At 40.7% G+C, this 16,023-nt stretch overlaps 1 protein-coding gene across 2 annotated transcripts in view; it reads right to left on the bottom strand.

Annotated features, from left to right (window-relative positions):
* Positions 1-318: 318 nt before the first annotated feature.
* EFNA5 (ephrin A5) overlaps positions 319-16,023 on the bottom strand; it is a 270,735-nt gene continuing 255,030 nt past the window's right edge. Inside the window, exons 3-5 of one of the 2 annotated variants that reach the window (XM_046666108.1) lie at positions 10,377-10,442; positions 9,902-9,982; positions 319-4,715 (exon numbers count right to left, since the gene is read on the bottom strand). In XM_046666108.1, coding sequence (XP_046522064.1) covers positions 4,594-4,715; positions 9,902-9,982; positions 10,377-10,442 — 269 coding nt within the window. In that variant the 3' untranslated portion in view covers positions 319-4,593. The remainder of the gene's footprint in view (positions 4,716-9,901; positions 9,983-10,376; positions 10,443-16,023) is intronic. The other variant, XM_046666109.1, reaches the window with a different exon arrangement.

The following is a 16,023-nucleotide window of genomic DNA, read 5'->3' as shown; positions in this document are numbered from 1 at the left end:
GTGAAAGAATTTAATTTGTATTTAGCTCTGGTTGTATTTAACAGTTGTTTAGGACGCAGGGCTTGTCACAGAGCCTATTTTAAGGCTCAAATACAGAGACAAGGCTAAAATCTCCCCATTTTCTCATCAGAATAACTGGAATGTGCCTAGATACTTGGGCATTTCTGACCCTGCATTCTTTGAGCTGCTCAGGGCTTCTCTTGTGCGTGTCGTATTATCTTTTCTGTCCACAAAGATTTTGAAAAATCAGCAGAGTACAAGTAGCCCCTGAAATAAAGGCGTCATTCAAGGAACAAAGAAGTAGAAGGAGGGCTCCAATTAAAATGATGAAAATCTTTAATTTTTATTTAGGTATACTTGTACGGACACGTGGGTATACAAATACAGATCGTATGGGTTTGTTTGTGTGTGGGGTTTTTTTTTTTTACATTTTCTTTTACGTTTATATAATGTCAGCATTTCAAAACAGCACTCGATGAGTAAGTGCAAAGGAACTTTAAAGCAGGGCAGTACAAGCACAGGACCACACGGAGCTGGACTTCACACCCAGACGCACACACAATGAGTGGCTTCAATGGGGTGTCAAGAGTAAGCATGGAAAGCGGATTTTGACTCATGGGTAACCTCCAACATGCCAGCATCTATTAAACTGTACAGACAATGGGGGCAAGCCCATTGTAGGGAGATTTGTCTCACATTCGAGCAGCTCTGGGGCAAATGCATGGGAAAAACTCAGTGATGCCAAACCAGAGACAGACCTGCCCATTCACGGTTCTGAGGGAAATAAAGCATGGGAGGAAGGCGAGAGACAAAAAAATAAACATAAGAAATAAACGAGGGGGGTGTAGGCAAACGGGGGTGTTGGTGGAGGTGGTTTTCAAAAGAAAAACTAGTGACCACAGCTCTGAGAGCAATGAATGGAGAGGAGGAACTTAAAACTGTTTTTCTAATTTGGGGGAAACTAATAAAAATGGCTGCTGCCGTTGCTAAGGCACCAGAGAAAAACAAAGTCCCTGAAAGTCCACAGGTACTGTGTGACTCTTCTTTCACAATGATACAGAGGGAAACAGCCCCCATTTAACCTTCCTAAATGGGCTGGTTTGCAACTTTGCCCATGCACGGGCTGCATGTGATACTGGCAAGACTCTTCCTGGGGAAAAATGAACAGTCTATGAAAACCACCACAAACAGAAAACCAAACCAAAGTACAGAACCGTTTCTAAATTCCCTAAACCTTTTCAAACCAACATGCTGGGGGGAGAAAAAAACACCATAGGGCTCCAGCATCAGACCTTGAAAACATTGAGGACAAAATATTGATCAAAAACGTCATGTTGTTCCAGGTCCCAAGATGGTGGAGTCTTAAGACTGGGAGGGCGATGACCACACGTGAGTCCTGTATGGAGCAGTGTTTTGGCCATTTGTGACTCTTCTCAGCCACGTATACATTGGATGTTTCAAAGCCTCAATGCATGTTTTGTATCCTGAAAGACTATTGTTCTCACTTACAAAAGACATAAGAATCAAATTAATACTTTATTATCAAACACTATATACAACAGAGGTTGCTAATAATACAGAATTTAAAGAACGCAGTTTTTTTTTTTTTTTAACGTTTTACTTTTCTTTCCTCTGCCACCCAAGAAAGTACAGTACAAAACAATAGCCTAAACTAACACGAACTGTTACCTGGTCTATTAAAGGATACACGGTATCCACTAAACAGACAGATCCTTATTTCCCTGCTTCATGTTGCAAAGCCCTTGGCAACCAGGGGCAAAGGTCGCGGGGGTTTGACTATCTGGGGCTGAGAGGTGGCTAAGGCTGCCCTTCAGACTTTTGAATAGTTTTTGAAATTAAAAGCTGCTACAAAGTTGCATTGACATCCTCCTAAGCCCCCAGAGGGTTGTAACACCACCACAAAAGGCCACCAGCACTTTTTGGACAAGATGAAAACTGTCTGATACCGATCATCTTCTTGAAAACTCCATGGCAAGCAGTACCTACAATTACGTCGCTTATAAGTAGGTAAGCGCACTATCTACTGATGTGGATAGTCTTGCTATTTTTTTTTTTTTTTTTACTTAGTTTGTAGTGGCACAACAGTGAAGTAAAGGGGTCTAATTTCACTGTGAAAAATGAAAGACAATGGCAGGGAGGGCCATGAGTAATTATTTCATTTGTTAGAGACAAATGCTAGAAAAACCACAGAAGTCACCGTTTCTAAATGAAAGTAGCATTGCTAATGTAGTTATGACTAACTGGAATCATTACAGGAGCCTCTGATTTCCTTGTGGCTATGGAACATGCAGTATTATTTTGGTTCTGACTATTGATCCATTTTAGAAGGTATCTTTTTCCCCCTACCCACATCCCACTGGACCAACAAGCCTGTAACTATTACTAAAAAGAAGTTTTACTGGATATTACTGAGAGTACTGAGCATATAATTAGTTAAAGGAAAAACGAATCTAATGCTGTGAACTTTTGTTTCAGTGAAGTGGCGGCTGCCTTCTGTGATAAGACTCTGCCACTCCAGAGAAGCTCCTGATGTTGGGGACCTGCGAGGCTGGCAACCTCACTCACATGGTTCCAAGTGTGAACAGACGCAGCAGTAACATCCACTCCAAACGGATCAGGTAAGCCCAGATTACATTTCAACATGTGTACAACTCTCCAGGGTGCAGTACCTTCACAGCTGCCTTTCATTCACATATTTTTCTAATTCAGAACTGCTCACAGTTCTTAGCAAATTCCCATTCATATAGTCTGTCCACAATATGACCCCTCTTTTTTTTTTACATATACATTTTAAAAAACAAATATATAAAAAATCCGTATTTTGCTGGAATGCTTCCAATTTTTCACATCTTACATGGTCATTGCATTTATATTTGTTTTGTTTTCAAAGGCATGGTTTCTATTGACATGTCGTGCAATAGCAAAAAGGCTAGATTTCTTTTCCACTGGTCTCACACTTTTCCCTGTCTAGGCTTTGCAGTTCAAAGTTCGTGACAGCCTCGCCAGAAGAAACCCCCAAGGCTTGCATTTCCTCATAATCAACTGGAAACGTCCCTCGTCGGCCATGCTAAGATTCCTTAAACAGGGTCATCCTGCGTTTATTCTCCTTCTGCCCCACCCCCACAATGAAACAAGATAGCCCCCATATTTCTAAATGTATCAAGGGATACCACTTTTTCTCACAAGTTTAAATAGGACAAGCATATATACTCACTCTCAGCATAAAGTATATCTAAATAATGTATTTTCTATTCTAGTGGATTTTTAAAAAAATATTTTGTTAAAGTCTTTGGGACTCCATCTTGTTTATCTCCCACAGATAAACACATGTTCCCCCTACGCTTCAGGCTGTGTCAGAAAGGGAAAGAATATAAAATCAACACTTGAATTTTTTTATCCAAACTTTGGAATTTTTATTCCAAATTTCCCTTTAGCCCTCCCAAGTAGTGCTGACTGACTCTCCTGGTGACAGGGGTTTGTGTCTGAGCCCCTGTAATCGTGGACTGTGGAGCAAAATGTGGGTACTAGGGTGGGAGTCGGGGAAAGGCCACAGCACACTGGCGCTCCAGCAAAGCCAAATCACATCTCCTCGGGCCACTGATATCCTTTCCTTGGTACGTATTGTCCCCCAGAGGAGTATCCAAAGCTATTCCATTATACACGCATCAACCCTGGCTTGTCAGCCTTGGGGAAGGTCACTTTATTCATAAAAATGCCTCTTTGAGTTTTTAAAAAAAAAAAAAAGTTGTAGCACCATGGTGATCTGTATTCAAAGGAAAGAAAAATCTGGTGTGCACTGCCCAGTCACCAAAAATATTAGAGGCACTCACACATACGCACCCCCACTAAACCTAGTTGTCTCTGTCTTCACACTTCTCTGTGCTAGCATTCCGCCACCTGACCCGCCTCCTGGAAAAAAGGCTTCTTGTACGGAGCACAGGTTTTGCTGTCAAGAATGCTTTAAGACAGTTATCTTAAGAAAACCAGTGCCTCAACCTTTTAGAAGCCGTTCATTTATATACTCCTAGAGGAAATGGTGTAATATTATATCTATTCTTAATACCTCCCCTCTGGACTTGACATGGTGACATGATGCCCTGCACGATCATCTTACAGTTCTGAATGAGAAGGCATAAATATTGTATGGGAGAGTAAAACCCTCCTGGGCCTCGGCATCACCGGCTGCATCTGCCACTATTCTTCCTTGTCCACGTACGGCTGACAGTGAGCTAACGGAGGTGAGCTCTTAGAGGAGAATACACAGGAGCTGACGACCACTGGTGTCACTACGACAATTTGGCATTTTCATCTGGAGTCCATTTAATTTGGAAGAGGGGAGAGAAGTCAGGGGTAAGGGCTGGGGGGAAGGTGGGATGAGGGGGTCAGCAACTACTTTAGCCCCCCCCACTGTCCCCAAGTTGTTGCTTAGAATTCAGGCTGAAAGAAAGAAAAAAATCTGACATCTGCCAAAAAAACCAATAACAAGTCCCTTCTTAGGATGAGCAGTTAGGTGGATCTCTGGTGTTCCAAGACCCTGATGTTTTCTGTGACAGGTGACGGGAGGAGACTGTGCTATAATGGCAAAAGCATCGCCAGGAGAAACAGTAGGATTGCCAAAAGGCGGCTGGGTATCCTTGGTGTTTGTGCCGCGTTCTCGCCGCGGGATGGCTCGGCTGACTCATGTACGGTGTCATCTGTTCAAATAGAAAGCACACATTCCAATGAGATTTCACATCCTTAATAACGCTCTTGCAGCAGCCTGCTGTTAACAGACCTCGCCACCCTCTGCAAAGTAGGGTAATGAACCTTGTGCCACCATTGACTTTCATGTCTGCATAATCACTCATTATTTACAGCAAACAAAGGAGAGGCAGAGAAAATTGGACTTTCTCAGCAATATTAGTACTTTCCTTAAAAATGGAGGGGAAAAATTGTGCACATACTGTAACCTTTGGCATGTAAGCTACTTTGGTTCGCTGGCAGTCAGAGGCACTTTGCACAAACCTGACGTACCTGAATGTAACTTCTAAACCCAAGATGCCATGGAGAAGCAAGTGACATGTTCGGGCCGGGGGTGGAGGGGTGCAGTTATGTTGGCATATTAGTGGTTAACCAGAAGGGGCTGCCCATTTTCTTCTTTTTAGCAGTTTCATAGGATTAGTACTGAATGCCTGGTTGTTGGATACCTAGATGACTTTTTAAATATGAAAAATTAAATGCCAAAACAACAGCATTTTAAATAAACTATACATAATGCCCACTAAGCCTCAATAAACTGGCGCCCACTGGTGTGCCTATAATTAGGAATCAATTATGGTGCTATTAACCATTACAAACCTGGTATCTCCAGGATTAAATTACTTGAACTTGACTATTTTTACTTTTATCAGGCTGAAGCTTGGCACATGAATGATCAGTGTGGATGCAAATTTTCCTCTAAATAAAATGGATTAAGTGTGGTAACCTTCTTTTATTTAGCTATAAAGTCTTCTATGAGGCCGCCTCTGACTTTGGATGGCCTTCCTGATCTACATGATAAACAGACTTAACTTTGAAATGGAACTTTGCAGCAATTAGTACCCAAAGATAGATTGGCGGCTTGCCTATGCGCCATGCTATGCTCTAGTGTTGCCTGTCTTCTTCTTTCCACCTGACCTAACTTGTGCTTTTGGCCTAAGTGATCTCTGAACTACATGTTCTTGGAGCCAACAGTGGGCTTTCAGCATCAGGGGACCTTCCTGTGGGAGCTCAGCAATTGCCATCTTGGGTTTGTTCAATGGTCAATCAGAAAGAACGGTAACGAGTGAGACTCTAGTGTTCTCGGTTTTGTAGACCTTGAAGGATAAGCCCTGAATGACTCACCTAGAACCCCTTCATGGATTATCAGTTATTTTAAACTCATTTATATTTTCACACACCACAACATGTCACAATAAGGATGCTTTTTCTTCACTGGGTAGAGTATTATTTGTCCTAAAGTGGCCACTTTTCAGGCTCACAGGCTGGCCCCTGCTTCAGATATGGTCATGTGCGATGTCCCTGTACGTCACATTCCTTCCCAATATGAGCTGAGAAACATGTCTTCTCCGCGCTGAGTCTTCTGCCCTGGAGGGTTCCTATCATTTCAGCCTGGCCTCACCGAGAAGCGGCTGCGTCTCTGCGTCAAATTTGCTCCCCTCTCCTGGACCTCAGCAAACCTGCATGGAGTGCCTATTAGCTTTGGAGACTAGAAAAGGTTAGGAAGCAAGAATGGGAAGTTCAACGAACGCAGAGGAAAATATAAAGCCCCCCATGGTAGAGCTGATTACTGTGGACTCTTCTCTTTTCTCTGCTCTTTCTCAGCCTTGCAATGATATTAAATCCATAGTTAACAAGTGGTAGACATAAATGCCCTGAATAGCCCTGATATTAAAATCCAAATCACTTTCTGAAGAGTACCAATATGTTGTCAATCAGAGCAATAGCGTACTGCAGGCTCAACTGTGACAGAACCATAAACCCTGAGGATTCCAGAGTTCATTTTGGCATACCACGTGTATTTATATACCTGAAATTACATCAGCTACAGAGTTTTTCTCCACCTTATTTTTGCTAACATATTAATTACCCAATCCTCTTCCTTGTAAAGTTTGGAAGTGGACTGATAAAAGGTACCCAGGTCACACTCAGGTATGAGCTCAGTATGAGCTTGAAGGAGCCCAGCCTCGCCGTCCCTGCAGGCTGCTCAGTGACGACTTTCCATTGCTCTAGGCCCACGGAGCACAAAACACGGTGAATGGACCTTGCAGGACACTGAGAAGAAAGCTTTTGTTTTTCATATACGTGAAGCATGAGGCTCAATGTGCCTTTCAGTTCACTAATCATAGACAATCTTTGGAATCAGCCTTCTTCTAAGCAACCAACCAATAAATACTGTCTTGTCCTCAAAGGAGAAAATCTGTCCTATTAGGGCATCACGATTTTTCTCTTCTCCCTGCAACATGCTGGTCCTGGCTCAGGATTCTATGAGGCATGTTTTGATTAAAATAGGGCCTCAAAGTTGGGAGATGTTGGCCCCCAAGAAGCAAAATGAGAAACTGGTAAGTTTTTGGGTAAATATGAGCAATTTCAGAATTCTAAGGAGGAATTCATAAGTAAAATCTATCCCAATGGAAATTACACCTAAACAGGAGAGAATTTCTAACACTTCTAACAGTGAATGTGGCTAGGAAGAAGAAATAGTCCTCTTCAGAAGCCAAATCAAGTCTTGCCTCCTGGCTGCAGGATTCCACAACATGAGGGCTTCAATGGTTAACTGAGAGAACACTAGCAATATTTTGGAGCATATTATGTGGCATATGTCTGCCCTGAGATCATCCTGTGTCCCTGATGATAGGAAACTGGCAGGCAGAGTGTGCAAGCAAACAAAAAAGACAAATACATTCCAAAGACAGGTGAATTAGTAGACATTGCCGAGAACATGCAGTGGGATCCTTTCAGGCTTGCCGGATTCATAGTCTGGGTCTACACTCGACAACTCCACACAGTGGTGCAGAGCCTCAAGTCTGACTGAATTTTCTAAGGAATATGGTGAAGTACTCAAATTTATGATTACATTCATACAGCCCGGGATCGTAGCTCAACCTTGTCTTACTTTTTTAGTGAAGGTGCTCATCAGAAAGCCCTTAAATATAGTCATGACTGACTCAAGGATTTTTTTCCTGGATGTACACTTAAGCATGTCCACTCCCCAACACACACAGACACACACACACTGATTACATTCTGTCAAACTTTTGCAATTTCCATCAGTTATATGTGCATAGATTTGGGGTCATCATGGATTTTAAATGCTCAGTAAAAAAGGCCTATTTCCCCAAAGACAGTTAAATATGCTCATGTATGAATATAGCTTAATATCTTGCATTTTATCATTAGTTGAATTCAAAGGTAATTTTCCTAACGTCAGAACAGTCCTCACTGTGCCTCTTCATTATCAAAGAAAAACATGCAATCTGTTATGTTTCTAAACAGCCTCTTGCTTTCTTGATAGGCAGTGTAATTTACCTGGAAAAAAAGATTGGAAAGGTATGTCTATATTCTGTAACAATGTGCATTAAAAAATCGTAATTCAGGCTAACTTATGTTTATAACCTGCCTAACTCTGCCAGTCATTTTACATGTGACTGACTAAAGTCAAAAGAGTAAAGTTCTCTTTCTGAACATCTGTATATCTAGTGACGGTAACAGAATCCTACTTTTATACTAATGTTGGAATGAGAGTTGAGAGATCTGAATATTAAACCTGCATCTGTCTCTAAAATGATGTGTGGCCTTGGCCAAGTCTCAGTCGTAAAAGGAAGAGTGTAGACTCTGGTTTTTAAAAGAGAGACCCTCTAACTCACAGGTCCTATGATGGCCCAAGTTCTCAAGCTTGTGAGGAGTCTGGTACCTTGAAAAGCCACAATAATGCTTCCAGATTTCCAGGACACAATTAAAATGTCTCCATGTCAGCACTCACTGCTTGCAACTTTCTAAAGCGGCTAACTGATCCCTGGGGAGCCACTAAGGCCTCTGAGAGCACTTATTGTACACACCTCTCATTTGTGCTCTGGGTAGGTTGCCTGCCTCAGAAAAACAAGAATGCTTGGGGAAAAGAACCTAACTCTTCCTGTCAGGTACAACGTGAAAGCTATTGTATGTCCTGAGGCACCGTATTTACTCAGGTAAGTTTCCCTAAGGCTCATTGACCGTAAGTAAGTCCCCATAACAATAGTCAAAGGAGAAAGTGGACCTCACAACACTTTAATTTCTAGGACCATAAGAAAGAGAAGTCCTAGTGAAAACAGATGAAATAAAAAGCCTCTGTTTGCATAAGGGGGCTCACATCTTTCTGTGAAGAGAAAATAATTTTATTTCCCTTAACTTTGAGATGGTCATGGGAGACGGGTAAGGAAACCAGTGAAGATCTTCAACAGTGGGAGGAGGAAAGGAAAGAACAGGAAGGCAAGTATACAGGGGCATCGAGGCACACTCCTCAGCGAACCATGGCTAGAGGGCGCCCACCTCTCACACTCAATCTAGGTGCATTAAATAGCCAGATTGAATTGAAAACCAAGTGGTTTACATTATCTGCGCTATGCTACAGTGTAAATGCTTCACTGAGTGCTTTTGTGGGTTTTACTTTTCTTCACTGTGATGGGAAAGTTTGGGTGTGTGGAAGCTACTAGTAGAAAAAATTTATTAGTCTTTAATACTTATTTTGGCTCAACAGACTACTGACACATTTGTGGGAGCAGCAGGTGTGTGAATTTGTGGCGTTAGGAGGCAACATGATTATACTTCTCCAGACCAACTGCTATTGACAACAGCCCAAATAATATTTGAAATAAAATGAAGTTCTTTAGATCAGTCCAATGATGCATGTGAATTTCTAGAGAAAACTGAATATGTTGAATTCGTTGCTATTTTGTGCAGTAGTCCTATTACTTTTATCCATAGATTTGGACATAATATAAAAAAATTTTATAAGCATATACAATAGAAATTTCTTCTGTCTTATATGAAAACAGATCCATTAATATTCACAGTGAGTCACCAGCATGCTCGGAAGATATGGTAAAAAGGAGTGAGATTTTAGCATTCTGATGGGGCCTCTATATCAGGATACCGCATTATATCAAACCCATGCCCAAAAAAGAAAAGTCATATTTTATCTACCATGCACTACACAGAGATACTGGAGGAATGAGGAAGAATATAAATAATATTAGCATTACTAGCAATGAGCAAAAGCAGAGCAACTATAACATGCAAACATGCGGAGGGAAGAAAGGAAAAAAAGTACTGAAGCACCAGAGAGAGATGCATTTGTTAAAAGAGATTCTCTAAGCATACTAACCTGCTGGTTCTAATGAATTTTCTACTTTGTCGTTAACATCGAAAACACGATCATGAACACCTATAGTTTTCATACAGCTATCTATAACAAAAATAGAGATAACAGCCAAATATGTTAGTGAAGACACCCTTCAACTCCCGTTTCTTTCTTTTTTTCTTTCTCTCTATTTTTTCCTTTTATTGATGTAGATTGTTTTACAATCACTGGCATGTATCCAAATGCCAATATTGTTCCCCTTTGCTGTGCCCATACAACAGTCTAAGAAACAACAAGTTAGCAACTGCTGTGTACTTCAAATAAAAGCATCATGAAGAATGAGAAAAAATATGATGAAAACTAAAACATGGATGTTGATATACAAAACAGATACCACACAGGATTTAACAGTAAAAAAAGTTTTACCGCTGTGAACCAGACCATACAATAAAGCATGCGCCGTGAAGCCGCCCTCTGAAGCTCATTCTAGGGAACTTACTTGTTGGTCTCACAAAGACTTTGAGCTTTAGACAGGACCTTCTTCCATTATCTGGGATTGCAGAGGCTGTGGATAAGACAAAAAGAGAGAGCAAGAGAGAAAGGAGAGAACGACAGATTACTCTTCACTTCCAAATGCAAGTGGTCTCCAATACATTCTTTCCTGAACAACGGGAGCAGACTCTAATTCTTCCCAGAAGTTAAAACAAAAGTGCTTTTCAGATTGATACAGACTGCTATAGAAAGGGCCATCCCTATCTTCTGTTTTCAATACAATAAAGAAAGAATGATGCAAGAATGCTGGTAATCTACAGAAAAATACTTTAGATTTTTATTTCAAAGGCTCTTCCATTTAACTTGATCTGTTATCAATTTTCTTTAAAATAAGAAGATAATGCTTGAGCCCTCCTGCTTTCAGAGAGCTCCTCCTCCTCTCCGGCAGGAAAAGGGGCCCACCGGAGCCCAAGGTGAAAGTGCTGGCAAGAACCAATAACAGCCAGTTACGAGGCCAACTTAAACATGACCTGTTTCTGCTGGGGAAAGCAAAGCTTTGTCTGTCCTGAAAGCCTGTCTGTCAGTGCTTTGCAGGTAATTCAATTAGAGGTTTTACTCAGAACTTGGCTCTGCATTCTATATGACTAAACTGAGCCCAGCAACTTCCCTCATGCTATTATAAGTACAATATGCTATTGAGAAAGTACTATGTTGCAATGGTACATTTATTTTTAAAAATTTGCCACAGAGAAGGATGGAATTAATAAAGTGGGCTTACCAAAACATGACAACATGTTTCAAGTTATAAATCATTTGAGGAAGAAACTTTCTTCTCCTCTTCAAGATAATAAGGCTGTAAACTTTCCCTGCATTTGTAAGATTATCTCTCCTCAGTGCACACAGCATAATGTCAAAGGGATTTCCAAGGGTGGTAAGACCCTTAACAGTCACATATGTTTACTAATGCATTCTAGAAATGACAAAAATTACAGAAATGAGTGCTTGCATACTTTGCTCCTTATGTGTTTGCTTCAAGTGGTTTCTTTGTTCAGAAAAAGCAGATGACATCAATCAAAACACACATGGCTTACAATTAGTTTGGTAATATCCTCAGTGACGGAGAGAGGACTGATGTTTGGTGTGCCTTCCCTCTTTTTTATTTTTGTCTTTTATGATTCTTCATGGGGAGCCCAGAAAACTAAAACGCTTATTTTGCAAGTGAGAGGATTCGAGATGCAAATTCCAAACTAATTTTACACGGATCTCCTCATGTAACTCCATATCCACGTCCTGGAGGAAAACTTAGAAATTCACCACCTAAAAGACATCAAGCTGTAAAGGACCCCTAGTGTCGCTATTCAACACCTGTTGAAAACTCTTTTAATTCTAGGACAAAAGTATACAGAAAAGATGTTTTCGGCCCTCCCCATGTCCCCTGTTCGCTCTGACAAGCAGTTAAGAAGTGCTAACAGCTGGCTTGGCTGTAGGCTTTCATTAAATCAAAGTCGGAAAAACTCCCTCTCCTGACATTTACAGTAACTAGTGTGTTACTTAGGGCACAGTATTTGCACTCTGTGGTTTGATCCAGGAAATGGTGTCCTTCCTGTGGACCCCAACTGCAAATGTGCATGTCACAAACACAGTGCACGTAGGTGACTCCAATTCATTAGAAAAACCTAAGTTCTTGAGATAGTTTTTGTCTTATTCATGAGAGGTGGTGTGAAAAGGTGACACACGGATATTCACACTGCTGTTCTATGGATATGTGAGCTGAGATGAACTCACTATGAGCCTCGTGGCCCTGATTTGCCACATGTAATAACTGATTTTCCCAATGAGACAGCAAGATGTGACAGGCTCAAGGTAGGACCTAATGTTTAATTGTTTTACGGTGGGAACTTCTTGGAGTTTGTAGTACAGGTCTTTCAGATTTACATGCAGGAGAAATCGTATAAATCCAGGACATAAAAATCATTGTAGGGCACACTGGAATAACTAAACAGCAACAAAAGATAAGCTGTCCAGGAAAAACTGAAGAGAGTTCACTCGCCAGTTCTCAAAGAGGGACAAGTAGCCTTAGCTACTGGGTGAGTTACATTCTTCTGTGCATTAAGAATACAAAATGTGCTTCTATTTACATAAAATAAAAACCTCTCTTCCCCATCAAACTTCTCCATTACTTCCTCATCTCCTATCACCAGAAAAGCCGTAACAATGATAACATGACTGACACCTTATGATATTGTTTGACTACCATACTCTAATCCTTAGAAAAATTAATGAACAAAGACTATAACCATATAATGTGAGTACACTATGCAGATGATGTTACATCAGTTGATTCCACAACCTCTGACCTGAGCTCATGAAGTAAATGCTTAACCAATCTGAGAGGGTGTACCTTGCTAGGTCAGTATAACATGAGTTCCTTACCTGTTATGTTGAAAAACAAAAATAAAATCAAAAAGCATAAAAACTTTTTATATATCAGGAAAAACTCAATTTTTTATGCAAGGTTTGTTTAAAAAAGTGAGTCTGTGGCTTTATTCTACATTATGTTCTGGGTTTCTTAACCCTACAATCCCTTAGCTGACAAATGTAGGAGGTCTTTAGGCCACTTACAAATAGCGACAATTATTAGTAATATTTGAAGATATAAGGTAATATAAAAGTGCTTTACTAGTCACAAGCAAACAAAAAGCAGAGAATTGAGCATTAAAAACACACAATAACACAGGAGTTGAAAAATGTAATATTCACACAAGTAAATTGATGAAGAAAATCCTTTTAGGATCAATTATGAGCAAAATAATTGAAGATAGACATGAGGGAGTAAAAATTTAAAAATGTGCCTGGCTTTTGTCAGGAGGTAGACACTATTAATCCCCATGATTCTAGAGACACATCACTTTATAATGACCAACACTATCTTTATCTTAGTTAAAACAAAATTTATATACAAGTTCTCATGCTGCTTTTAGAAAATTAATCTTGAACATATGAAAACTGATGGTGAATAATCACTAAGATGTATTATATATTACTGCAGCTTCACCCATCCATTCAAATGCTTTCAAAATTCCTACTATGTGCCAGCTACCCTATTAGGTGCTGTGGATGCAAAGATGTACAAGACGAATTTCCTGTCCTCGTACTATGCTTAACTCCAGCTGGGGGCATAAATATGTACCACAGTTTAGGGCACAAGGAAGAACCCATGTGATCACCAAGGTCTGCAAGAATTGGCCAGCACAGCTTTGGGTACAGAGTCAGCTGTGTCTGGGAGCGTGAGGGTGTCCCAGACATGTTTATCAGAGGGAATTTTATCAAGGCTTTACAGGTCCTCTGGAAGCCAACCAATAGCAACTGGGACAAAAGAATTAAAACATTTCATTCCTAAGTTCCCAAATCGCAGCTTTAGCAACCAAAAAGAGGAATTAACCTGCAAGAGGTAAAGAAAACTTAGATCTGAACACTTGCTATAAAAATACATGGATTTTCTAAAAGAATTTGTCAAAGTAAAATGAGAAATTCAACTCATGTTTTAAACATTTGTCACATAATCCAAATTCATATCCTTCTACTTGGTTTATTGCTGAAAATGTACGTTTGGAGTCAGGAAATTGGGAGTAGGGGTGTGGGGACCATTAAAACAAGCACAACCTCCCATTCCATGATCTTAATAGCAACTTTATAAATCAACCCATAGGGTCCCTTCCCCCTAATGATCTGCAAGGTACCAATCAAAACCTTACAAACACATAATGAAATATAATCAGGGGCCCTCTGGTTCTCTGTGTTTAGAGTATCATGCCAATAAGGCCACGAAGGCTGCTAATCTTCACTTTGTTCCATGACCTCAGGCAGAGGCCCTACCTTCAGCCATTCCTGAAAACCTGCTTCCTTGGTCTCCCGGGGCTCAGGTGAGCACCATTCAGCACTTACCAGCCAATCTGATACGTAAGGGGGACCACATTCAGTGCCCCTGTATCAGTACTTTCAAAAGCTACATTTAGCATTGCCAATACACGTAATATTCATGTCACAATTCACTACAGGCCTATCAGTTGGACATGGCAAGGGAATACTGACACCATGCTTGTGGTAGGCAGCTTCTGACCTGGTTTCAATGATGTCCACCTCCTTGTATGCGTGCCTTTGTGTGTGCCCCTCCCCTTGTGAGTGGGCTGGGCCCAGTTTCCTGCTTCTAACAAGGAGACTACAGAAAAAGTGATGGGATGTCACTTCTGTGACTATGTTGTAAAAGGCTGTGATTTCTTCCTTGCTAGCTCTCTCTCTCCTGCTCATGATGCAAGATGCCACATTGTGAGATTCTCAGTGGAGAGGCCCACATGGCAAGGAACTGAGGGAGACTTCCAGCCAAGAGAGTGCAAGGAACTGATGCCACAAAGAACTGAATCGGGCTAACAATCACATGAGTGAGCTAGAAAGTAAATTCTTCTTCTCAGCTGAGCCTTGAAATAACTGTCGCCTTGTAAGAGACTCAGACCCAGAGGACCCAGTCAAGCTGCCCCTGGATTCCTGACCCAGGGAAACTGAAATAATAAATTTTGTCTTAGCCACAAAGTTTGAGGGCATTTGTTACTCAAGAGCTAATTGACACAACGCTGGATACAAACAACTCTGTGTAGTCAAAGGCTTCCGACAGCCAACTTCAGACCTGAGGCCTAAGGCACTGGAGCGGATTCCGCTAAAGGACTGCCTGCCCTTGCTCCCACAGAGCGGCTCCTTCCTTACTCTGCTGCCATGTCTAAACAACTGGATCCCTTACTAGTTTACTTTTCAAGCTACTGTTACAGTCCACTTAAAACAAGCCTTGAAGAGAGGTAATTATAAACTGCTGCTAAAGAAATACCACAAGACGTATCTATTTGTTTTCACTCCAGCATTTAGAAACTGTTTTTCATTTTCCTTCCCATGCCACTTAGTTTGTTTTTGCTAATGTAGCCAACCTGTGCTGTTCCTTGCAATTAGCGTGATGTCTCACTTTAACTCCAAATTGCTGGGTGAACCGAAATGAGCTCTGATATGAAATGTAAACTTAAATCATAAGAGGGAATCCTTTCCTCAGATATGAGAAATAGAATATAAAAGTGAGCTTAAAAACACCTCAAATAAAGGACTTTAATAGTAAGTCAAACCTTCTCTTTGCATCAAAAAACTCCCATCAATTATCTTTCACACAGACTATCAAATTAAATACAAACATTATGAGACTTCAAGCAACTCAAAAGTAATCAAGGTAACAAAACTTCTTCTTCATGAAGAACTGTAAGTTTAGCAGGAGAGGCAAGAGACTCTCGTATTAATATTTTTTTCGCATTTTTAGGCCCAATGCTGTACTCACTAGTCAAATTTAACACCTCTGCCTAACCTTATTCATCCCCAAATCTTCATTCCAAAAGCCAAAATCCTTCTCTTTTTCTGTGTCCCTTGTCAATCTGGGTACTTTGGAAAGTTTTATTTTTAAGAATAGTCAGTCACTTTCTTCTTTCTAAAGAAATGAGTGTGTGTGGGAGCATTAAAAATGCAGTTTTCCATTATGTTTGCCATAGGCAATATTTCTCAATTTGTGCAAGTCACAAGAAAAGATAGGCTATTAGTTGTTAGCAGAGCCCAGCTTTCCTGTGTTG

The sequence above is a fragment of the Equus quagga genome, chromosome 7, assembly GCF_021613505.1.
Source record: "Equus quagga isolate Etosha38 chromosome 7, UCLA_HA_Equagga_1.0, whole genome shotgun sequence".
NCBI classification, from domain to species: domain Eukaryota; kingdom Metazoa; phylum Chordata; class Mammalia; order Perissodactyla; family Equidae; genus Equus; species Equus quagga.
This window is presented reverse-complemented; position numbering and strand designations above follow the sequence as displayed.